Raw genomic sequence first — 10,225 nt, 5'->3', positions numbered from 1 at the left:
CCTAAATAACTGTTTTCCTTGCTCTCCCCACCCTGCTGTATAAAAGGGCAACCAACACTAAAGGCAGGAGCCGATGAAAGCACATGGGTTGCCTCCCAGGGCTCAGTTGTAGGGGCACTTGCATGCTTAAGGTCCAACATTTAGGCATAACGCATATGCCTAGCATCAATCCCCCCTTCTCTGTGGTCAGTAACTGGTGTCTAGGAAGAAAATAGAAAGCAAAGTAAGAGCACGGTCAGATTTCTTTGGAGATCCTCTCCCCCAGCTGAGTCTGAATACCCATTTGTCACTGTCCCAGCTAGGCAACCCCCAGTCATACCTTAGAGATGTCCAATCCACAAAATACATGGGAAAAAATGATAAAGGTGCCATTTATTTTTCCATACAAGAACAAATCATTTTTTTTTTCTACAGCACTTTGATTTGATAAGGAAGAACACGAAATCCTCTCTTGGGAGCTTCCATCCATCAGAAAGTGGCAGTGATTTCGGTATTTCTGGAAAAGCTCTCATACAGCAGGCTTACTTCAGTGCGCTCTTATCAGCCACAGCTGCCACCTCACCCAGTAGCTCAAGCCAGGCAGCCAAAGCAGCCTTTTGATCACAGCAGCCTGCACATGTACAACGTTACCCTGGCGGCAAGGATGAGCTGAGCTGGCTTAGCCTCGTCCAGACACAGGGACAGGTAGGACAGCAGCCCACGTAGCAGAAGAGCAATGTGGCACAGGTTGCAAAGGTGGTTTGGCATGGGGATGTGGCAGGGGTGGGCCCCGGCTGCTTGGTGGGATAGGGGCAGAGAGGATACTTGGTGCCAAGAAGAGGGAACAGGCTCTTCCAAAATGCCCCCTCCAGCTCCCCAGGGTGTGCATGGAGCAATGTGAGTGGGAAACATCACGCTGCTCCTCCTGCTCCGCACCCCAAGTTTTGGGGTCCAGGAGCAAGGAACCCGCCCGCACCCTCCCAGCCTCATCGCAGTGGGCACCAGAGGCAGACGCATACACAGATGAGCATTTATTTCCAAATACCTCATTTATATCACTCTCACATGAAATATTTCTTTCAGAATATAGCCTACATGTAGAAAACAGAAGACAGATTTTTTTTTTTTTATAAGGCACATCAGATTATAGACTACATAGAGACATCTCCCCCTCACTCGCGCTTGTAAAACACAGGCAATTTTAAAAGGAATATTTCTAAAACCTAGACCCTGTGTAGCCCCGTGTAGAGCAGTATTCATAAAGTTATTAGACCTCAGTTTACATACACCTAGTAAAGGGCTATAACAAGTTGTATATACATCACATTTTCAGAAACAGTCACAGCTGGCTACATTTAAAAGTAATGCTACTCCAGACTATGAAACAGGCTGCTTATAAAATATAACCTACTGCTTCCAGTACGGCATGATACAAAGCAGTATGACCTTGCAGAAGAGATTGTGTTATTTTTGCAAATGGGAGTTGTTCAGATTTTAGCCTGTCTCCTTCCAAACCCCACATTTTTGATCAACTGAGACCATTTTACAGAGAAGTAAAGCACCCAAGAGAAGTCTGGCTTTGCATTTTTCTCCAGGATGACGGTATGACTGTGTATCTGAAATCCTGTCAATGCATTAGAATAAGAAATATAAAGGCTCAGATGTTAACTTCATGACCAGTAAACATTAAACCATTACGAACCAGATGCAACAAAGTTAAATGCATCCAGCTTCTGTGCTATGGAAACTGCTTTTGCAGGCTGTTCCAGTGCAGAAGCCAACACGTTTTTATTGAATCAGGCCCTATGTAAAGATTTCCATTCCATTTTCAAGTTTTCAGCCATGGAACGTTATCCATTCTGCGCTCGTTTTGCTGTAGTGCAGGAAAAAAATACTGTCTGTGGAGTTTATGCCAATACACCCCAGAATCCATTTACATAGTGTCATTTTATTTAATGGGCCAGGAGGTAAACTGTGGTCAGTTTTATCAATTCAGATGGCTTCCACAGCTCCTCTTTATATCGGGCATTGATTCATTTACAATGAAAAAAGGTTCCAGCTTTCTGCAACTGCAGTTTAGTTTAAGACTATGAAAAGGTCACTTTAAGGCTACGGCCAAAGGAAAAAAAAAAAAAAACTAGAATATAATCTGATCTTGAAATACCTAGGAAAGAAAAAAAAAAGTAGCCAGGGCCATAAAAAGACAGACAGACAGCACAGACTAAATGTCCTCTGCAGAATAAGTTAAAATACCAATTCTTGCAGAGAGTCACGTTACTCCTCCAGTCTCTCAAACCCACAGGAGCTGGAATTAGGCTTAGTCTAGTAGGAATCGGATCTAGTAAGAGGGCAGATCATACTCAGTTCTCCATTACGTTGATCACCCAGCTACATTTTAGGCAAGTTTCACTTTAACTTGTTGGACCGATGTGGGAAAACGTTATCAGCTAAATTTCCAGGGTGGCCTCAGCCAATTTCCCCAGGGTGAGCTTGGACAAGATTCAACCACAAGCAACTGTTGCCTTTAGAAGGGAAACATTAACTGGGTTGAAAGCAGCATGGTGAAGAGGACACAGCAGCCTCAGTTTCTAGATTCCAGTTTGTTATCATCTCGATTTGCCTGATCTGTTATTTGTTTATCAGCCTTAAAGGTAAGGAGGGGCACTAGGAAATTCTTGGCTGTAGACTTGAAAACAGACGCAGTTGGCGGTGGTGCTGCACGGGTATTTGTTATTTCTCTTTAAAATAAAATAAAAATGAAAGCACAACACAACAGCATTTACATTCCTTTCAGCTGAAACAGATGAACTGCCACCATGTCTGCAGAAATACAGGAGCCCGCTACTACCCGGAGCGGTGGCTGAGGCTCGGTAATGCTCCCGCCTGACTTCCTGGGAAGGAGAGGGGGACAAGGACAGGAACGACTTTCGAGTCAGGAGGTGACAAATGAGATGTCAGTGCCGTAACGTATCGGGTTCCCTCGCAGCACGCTGAAGGTGTATTCGTGACCTTTCCAGCCGTGGCATTTGCGTGTAGATGACACCTCTTGCATACCCTTTTTAAAGCGATCCCTAAGAGCGTTGGTTTGGGAAGACACGGAGAAGAGAGGAGTGGGTTTTTAAAGCTAGAAAACATCCATTAGGAGGCACAGTGTTATTTTTCCCTTCGACCGTCTGGGCTCCACGCTTCCACAGTCACTCACACATTTCTGCTGCACAGCCCTTGCAGCAGAGGGCTCCGGTTCGCTCCTCCCCGTAACGTACAGATGGTGACACGAGTCAGATCCTTCGGGCAAATCCTTCCAGCCTCACAGACACACGGTGTGTGCTTCTTCCGTAATGAAAGATTATTTAGTCATGAAACTCGACGCCGGACCTGGTTCATAGCGATCATTTAACTACAAATCCTTCTGCTGCCCTCGCAAGGGCAACCGAGATACCCAGTAGCAACATATACACATACATACAGATCTACACTATACACCCGGGATGACACAGAATGAGAGTTGAGCTAATATAGCCTCTATTTGATGTCCTCAGAGCAGCACTCGGGTCCTCGTGATTCCTATACAAAACAGCAGTATTTTTTCCACCAGGATTTGGAGAGGTTTTTCATTTTGTCTGGAGTCCTACACTTGGATTTCTTTGGTTGCTGCTGGGTATCCGAGTACTGAATCCCAGCCACGATGGCCGCATCAAAGACCTCCTTGAGGTTTTTCTGAGTCAAAGCCGAGCACTCGATGTAGGACGCGGCTTTTATTTCCTCGGCACAGAGCTTCGCAGCCTCCTCCGAGACGGGCTTCTCTTTGCACTTGTCCAGCTCGATGAGAACTTTGACGTCCTCCCGCAGGTCCGACTGCGTCCCCACCAGGATGATGGGCGCCTTGGGGCAGTGGCACCGGATTTCGGGAACCCACTTCTCACTCACGTTCTGGAAGGACGAGGGGCTGACGACGCTGAAGCACAGCAGGAAGATGTCCGTGTTGGTATAGCACAGGGGCCTGAGCTTGTCGAATTCATCCTGCACAGAACAACATCGTGTTAGCACCCGGCAGAAACAGCGCTGGAGGATACCCTGAGAAGCATCAAGCCTGCTGCTGATGCTTGGAGGAGCTGAGGCTCACCTCCTGCAGCCTAAGAGACCTTAGCACCCAGGCCACAGGACAAGGTGCATCAGTAGCAGCAGCCATGTGTGCTAAGCCTGAGGTCTGGCTCTGCACTGCTGCCAGCGTGTGGACACCCTGCCGCTATCAGGCACATGGAAGGAAGGTGCTGGTTTCCCCACCTGGCTGAGATTTCCTAGCCGGAAACATTTTTAAACGCGGTGCCTACTTAACAACATCCTCCAGGAGATGGGAATAATTTCCCTGCCTTTGTGCCCAGGGATTTAAATCTGATGGCAGCAATAGGGAATCACAATGCGCAGGCTTAACATGCCAATGGCATGGAATAAGAGCTTTACCTTTCCCTCCCAACCATGCCACATCAAACAAACTGCAAACAGGCCTCCCAGTGCTACCTGTTCTTTTTTTTTTTTTTCCCCTCCTTCCCTCCTCCTTTCAGAGCAAACTCCAGCAAAGCAAAGCCCTTTTTCAGCTTCAGGAGGTAGCCACAAGGAAGCCTAAAGGTAACAAAGGACTCTGCCACAGGCAGCAGCTAGCAAAGAATGCAGCAACAAGCAAGGGTTAACTCCACGCAGCCTGCCTTTATGCTGACAGCAGGATAAAAGCAGGGTAACACTAGCAGCCTGAACAGGTAGGATTTGCCTCAGTGGCGGTGACATTTTAATTAAAATGGACCGTGTTCTCAAAAGCTCTGAATTTAAAGCGCAAAGAACAAACACAGCTGAAAACATCTCTCTGGTACCGGCGTTTTACTGCTGAATTGTGAATCACATGTTAATTTTCAAGATGTGAAATTTTGCTCTACAGCCTCTGAAGGCCCAGGATATGCAGTTTAAAGCCCACTGGAAGCCTCAGAAGTCTCGTTCCACTCGAATGAATTTCTTCCAGCAGTAACTCTCGGAGAGACAGCAATTTATAAAACACGAGTCAAGAAAGCAAGCTTCATTAGCTCTCTTGATTCCCAGATTAAGCCTCACAGGAAACCAGGCTGTCACCATTTGGCTTGAGAGAAACTCGGCGTTTAGTGAGCTGCAGCACTGAAGGACAGGACCATTTGCGGAAAGGCACCTCGCCACGGAATTGCCTCTCCTCACAACATGAGAAACCTCAACGAGGCTCGATTCAATAGGCTGGAAAGCCAAACCCAGATCTTAAGGGCTTCTAACCCAGATGAAATAATACCCTTTATATTCCAAGTGCACTCCTACGGTTTCGATGGTAGTGCACAAACTGCAGGGACTCTACACCTTTTTAGGCTGCTGACACCGAAATATCTACAATTTTTCAGGTGCAGATTTCAGCACCAATCTCACTGGAGCACGGTCTTGCAAAGCAGCCAGCCAGGTACGTTTTATTCAAGACAACTTCGATTGCTGTAGTAACCCCATTTCTAAGGGGGCAACTCCCCTGTTCCGGCTACTCTGGGACAGAGCAAACACCTCAACCGCTTAGGGCAGCAAAGGCAAGAGGCCACCAGCCCTGCCGCTCCCTCCTGCCACCAGGGGCTGCCCTGCCCTGGGCACTGCCCTCCCAGGGGCTGTCACCCTGCCACCACCGTGCCTTCAGCTGCCTCATTCCCGCGGTGAGCACACCCAGCCACCACGTCATTGCTCGCTTCTGTTATCTCACTTCGTATCATCACCTGCAGAAGGCTGCTCGCAGGCTTTTAACTGCGGTGTGCAGGGCAGATCAAACAGTCCCACAGCGCTGCTAGGGCTGTGCAGCCCTTCAGGCTCCTTTTCTAAGCGGGGCACCCAGTTAAAACCCATATAAATAGGATTGTACATTAAGGCCACCGAGATTTCTCCATGGGGTTTCGGTGAAGGCACAGACCCGGACCCACAAAGCTGTTCATGAACCCAGCTCCCATCACCTTCAAATGCGAGATCGGTAGCAAAACATTTTTAGCTGTCCAGGCTCAGCCCCTCCCAAGCTGTGCTGCACACGGCTTAGGGTGTTACGAGCCAGCGGGGTGCAGAAATACAAGAAATGGGTTCTCCTAGCAGGCAAACTAGGAGCTGAGAGGCACTAGCCACCCTCAGCCCCGCAGGAGTTAGTCAGGTTAGGGGCAGCAGCACGTCTTACGGGGGGGAAACGGAAAATGTGAAGTCTGTACAGATAACACCAAATAGGATTTTTTTCTCCCTTAAGCTTCTGTCCCTTTAAAAGTGCAGTGTCCGTCTGCGCACACCTACAGCGGTGAACGCTTTGTCCCAAACACCTTCGTTTTAAAATCCGTAGCTATTTGGCTAACAACAAACCCAGTGACAACCTCTCGAGGAGAAAACCTTGAGGTTTTCAGCCTATTCAGAGGCTGACAGCCCTGAAACCCCAGAGCTTTCAGCTCTCCTGCCAGGCAAAGCAGAGCAGCAGCCGTGCCCCGTCCCGGTGCGGAGTCGCAGCACTCGTGTCCCCCACCCCGCAGCAGACCCCAGGCAAAGCAGCGGGCAGGGAACGAGGGAGAAGGGCAGCGGCTTCACGGGGTGCTCAAAGCCACCAAGCCCCTGGCAGGACTCCCCGGCCGTCCCCTCCCGCTGCCACCTGCCCCGAGGAGGCGGCTGCACTGACCTGGCCGGCCGTGTCGCAGAGCTGCAGTCTCACCGGCTTGCCGTCCACAGACACAACAGCTTGGGGGAGAGAGGAGAGGGGAAAGCGTGGTGAGTCCAACTCCGTGGTGAGTCCAATTTTCCATTAATAAAGAAAAAAAATAAGAGAGGGGAAGGACCCCGCTGCCCGGGACTGAGCTCCTTACCCCCTTATCTGTCCTCGGGACGCCCCCAACCCCCAAAACGGAGCGGCTGCGGGGCAGAAGAAGCAGCGAAGCCTCACAGGTTGGCAGGGACACAACCCCGGGGCAGGCTCCAACTTTCCTCCCGGCTCCCAAACCCCCCCCGGCGCCCCATGTCCTTACCGGAGAAGTTGTCGAAGGCGGTGGGGATGTACTCGGTGGGGTACCCGTTGGTGGTGTAGCTCACCACCAGGCTGGTCTTGCCCACGGCGCCGTCCCCCACCAGCACGCACTTGATGCTGCGCCTCGGCTCGCTGCCGCCCCCGGCCCCGGCTCCGCCGCCGCCGCCCCCGGCCCCGCCGCCGGCCCCGCTCCCCGCCGCCCCCCGGCAGCGGCCGCCCAGCGCCGCCCCCAGCGCCGCCGCCGCCCGGCCGCTGCGCACCCTGCGGGGGGGCACCGGCGGCACCTCGCAGCCTGCTTGTGCCACCGGCTTGCCGATGTAGCCCGCATCGCCCTCCTGCTGCGGCGGCATCCGGGGGGCGGCCGGCCCGGCCCCGCCACCGGGGGAGCGGCGGGACGAGGACGAGGACGAAGAGAAGGACGAGGCGGCGACGGGCAGGCGGTGCGCAGCCCCGGCGGGGCGGCAGGAGCGGCGCTGCCGCCGCGAAGCCAGCCCCGGAGCAGGGAGGGAGCAGCGAGCCCGGCTGCGCTGCGCCCGCCTCGCCCCGCGCTACCGAGTCGCGGCCGGCGGCCCCGCGGCGCCGCGTGACATGGCCGGGGCGGGGAGGGGCCGCCGCCACCGGCACCGCCCGGCGCGGCACAGCGCGGCGCTGCGCGGAGCCCTAGGGGGCGCTGCCGCGCAACCTGCCCGGCTCGCCGCCGCCGCGCGCTCATTGGTCAGCCCGCGCCCGCCGCGCGCTGCTATTGGTTAAGGCGCGGGGGGCGCGGTGGGGAGGCTCCGCCCAGCTCCTCTTGCCGTGGGGAGGGGGTCGAGGGGCGGGGGCTGCGCGGGGCACGTGTGGCGGGAGGGGCCGCGGGTGCTGCGGGCACCGTGTCCCCGTAACGCCCCGGCTGGGGTGTGCTGCTGGCAGCACCGAGCGGGCAGGGCATGGTGGTGGTCGCGGGGCTGGGCTGAGCCCCCGTTTGCAGCCCGGGGGCCCCGCTCAGTCCGGTTTGGTTTTTGTGGGTCTGAGCGTCGGCTTGGGCACGGTGCTGCACGAGGCGAGGCCAGGCTAACAAAGGCGATGTTCCATGTGCCTTCCTAATGCACTGGTGCTGGAAGCCGGCATACAGCAAATATCCCAGCTTCAGCCACCAGTGTGTCCGGGCACGCTGAAGCCACGACAGGTTTCTGTCCGTCCTGCCTGATGTGCCAGCCGGTGGTGAGCAGACGCGCTGCCACCTCCAACACTGGCATCAAACACACCCCAGCTGCGGGCACGAGGCTGGCTGAGCCTCCCTTACCTTACCACCCCTTACCTGCAGCAGCAAGCAGCACGTCCCCACCCTGCATCAGCCCTGCAACGAGCCCTCGTTCAGCGCAAAGATGCGCGAAGACGAGGAGGACTCCCGTAGGTGGGAGATGACTACAACTGTCCGCTTTGTTTCGGGGCCGGGGGGCGGGAGCGGGCTCGGAGCTGCATGGTTGTGCCATACCGTAATGTGCCCTACGGAGCACAGAAGGCTTTTGTGCACGAGGATGATCTAACCCATTGTTTGGCAGGGGGGTGCAGCGGGTCGGAGCAGACCCCGGTGCTGGCGGTGGGCTGAGGGCTGGTCCCGAAGGGATGCTGCCGCCGATAGCCGCTGTCGCCGAAGCCTTCGGCCACGGCCCTATCGCACGCGCACATCTCGCAGGTTTTAACGCGGTTGTTTTCCGAGCTCTGAGCCGCGGGATAAACAGGCTTAGCTCCACGTAGGTCAACAGGGGGGCCGCTGTCTGTCTCGGGGCTGAATCTGGTCCATTATCAGTTCACAGAAAAGCTCCTGCCCTATCTTCCGTGCTCGTGTTAGTCAAATATTATTCTTCGAGAAAAATGACAGACAGAGGAAATTATGTTATCAAGACGTGAAGTAGGTCATTGTTATATCCCGGCTTATCATTTTCCCTGCGATACATAAAATACAAACTGGGTGCTGGCCTTGTAGAATGAAAGCTTGCTTTTTTTTTTTCTTTTTTTTTTCTGTAGAAACTTGAAAAGCCTGACACGGAGAGAGGCGCGGGAGTGAGGCGGCGCGCTCCGAGCATGACGTGATGCACTGCTGCTTGTGCAAGGGAAGGGTACAGCCTGCTCGGCGGGGCCGTCACCGAGATCCTGTTCTTTGTGAGAGGAGCAACCTGGAAAAAAGCCATCTGCAACGCACCCCTTCTTTTTCCAAAGAGTGGGATCGTGGTGACGTTGCTGACTTGGCCGGTGGCTGGGGAGATGGGAAGGAGAGAAAGGGGAAGCACGAGGGAGCAAAGAGAGGGCAACCAGCTGGGAAAGAAAAAGGAGCTTGTATAAAGGACGGGTCTGACCTGCTCTGACTCCAGAGAAGTGCTTTTGAGGCTGCCTTTTGAAAACTAGGAGCGAATAGGGCTAGGGAAGTACAAGATGTTACTGTTTTCATTATGTATTTCATTTGTAATTAAAAACTGTAAATATATATATATTTTTTTTTATTATTATTATTTTTTTTGCCAGGGCTTTTTTAAAGAACATTTTCATCACCCAAGATATCGATCTCAGGCAAGTTTTCACTACCTGGGGAAAGGGATCAGTAAGCAGCAGACATTATTAACACAATAATCTCTCCCCACCCCTCAAGCTAAACTCTGACTGAGGAGACGCTAACGCAAGCTCAAAGGCAAAAAGGCTTGTTGAGATAAACCTGAAAACAAAATAATACAAAACAAAACAAAGCACAATTGCTTCGAGCCTCCCAAATTCCTAATTAATTCAGAAAACAAATTAACCCTAGCCTCCTATCTGCAGTGCCTCTGCAGGGGCATCGCCGTGGGAGGTGATCCCTTTATCTCACTTTTGACGTCCTTTCCAGCCCATCTCGGACCACTGCTGAGAGAAGGTGCTCCATGTCCTGTATGTGGTGTGATGGTCACCCTTTAGTTTGCTTGTCCTGAAGCCCCTCGTCACCCCAGGGCTGTCCCACACCCCTCTGGGCATGCTGGCCATGGGCTGAGCAGGGACAGAGCAGTGGCCCCTGGGCATCTGGGCACTGATGGGGACAGGCTGGGTAAGATCTTGGCAGTGGCAGAGAAATGTCCTGGTAAGAAAATAACGTAAGATTTCACTTTTGCCACACATCTGAATGCAGGAACTGAGCCTGCCTTGCTTCTGACTGCCCTGTGACATTTTGCTTTGCTTTGACTCATGAGGACTTATAACACGCCGTGC

The 10,225-nt window shown here is 52.9% G+C and overlaps 1 protein-coding gene and 1 long non-coding RNA gene across 2 annotated transcripts; one reads left to right on the top strand and one right to left on the bottom strand.

Annotated features, from left to right (window-relative positions):
- Positions 1-995: 995 nt before the first annotated feature.
- RHOU (ras homolog family member U) lies at positions 996-7,557 on the bottom strand. Its single transcript, XM_027454164.3, has 3 exons — positions 7,014-7,557; positions 6,671-6,729; positions 996-3,999 (listed from the first exon to the last, which is right to left on the bottom strand). The coding sequence occupies exons 1-3, from the start codon at positions 7,360-7,362 to the stop codon at positions 3,544-3,546; spliced, it is 864 nt and encodes a 287-aa protein (XP_027309965.1). The 5' UTR covers positions 7,363-7,557; the 3' UTR covers positions 996-3,543.
- A 180-nt stretch (positions 7,558-7,737) lies between these two features.
- On the top strand, positions 7,738-9,476 carry LOC110352851 (uncharacterized). Its single transcript, XR_002402520.4, has 2 exons — positions 7,738-8,405; positions 9,020-9,476. It is a non-coding gene; the product is annotated as an uncharacterized lncRNA (long non-coding RNA).
- Positions 9,477-10,225: the final 749 nt, after the last annotated feature.

The sequence above is a fragment of the Anas platyrhynchos genome, chromosome 3 (genome assembly GCF_047663525.1).
Source record: "Anas platyrhynchos isolate ZD024472 breed Pekin duck chromosome 3, IASCAAS_PekinDuck_T2T, whole genome shotgun sequence".
NCBI lineage: Eukaryota > Metazoa > Chordata > Aves > Anseriformes > Anatidae > Anas > Anas platyrhynchos.
Note: the sequence above shows the minus strand (reverse complement) of the source record. Positions and strands in the feature narration are given on the sequence as shown.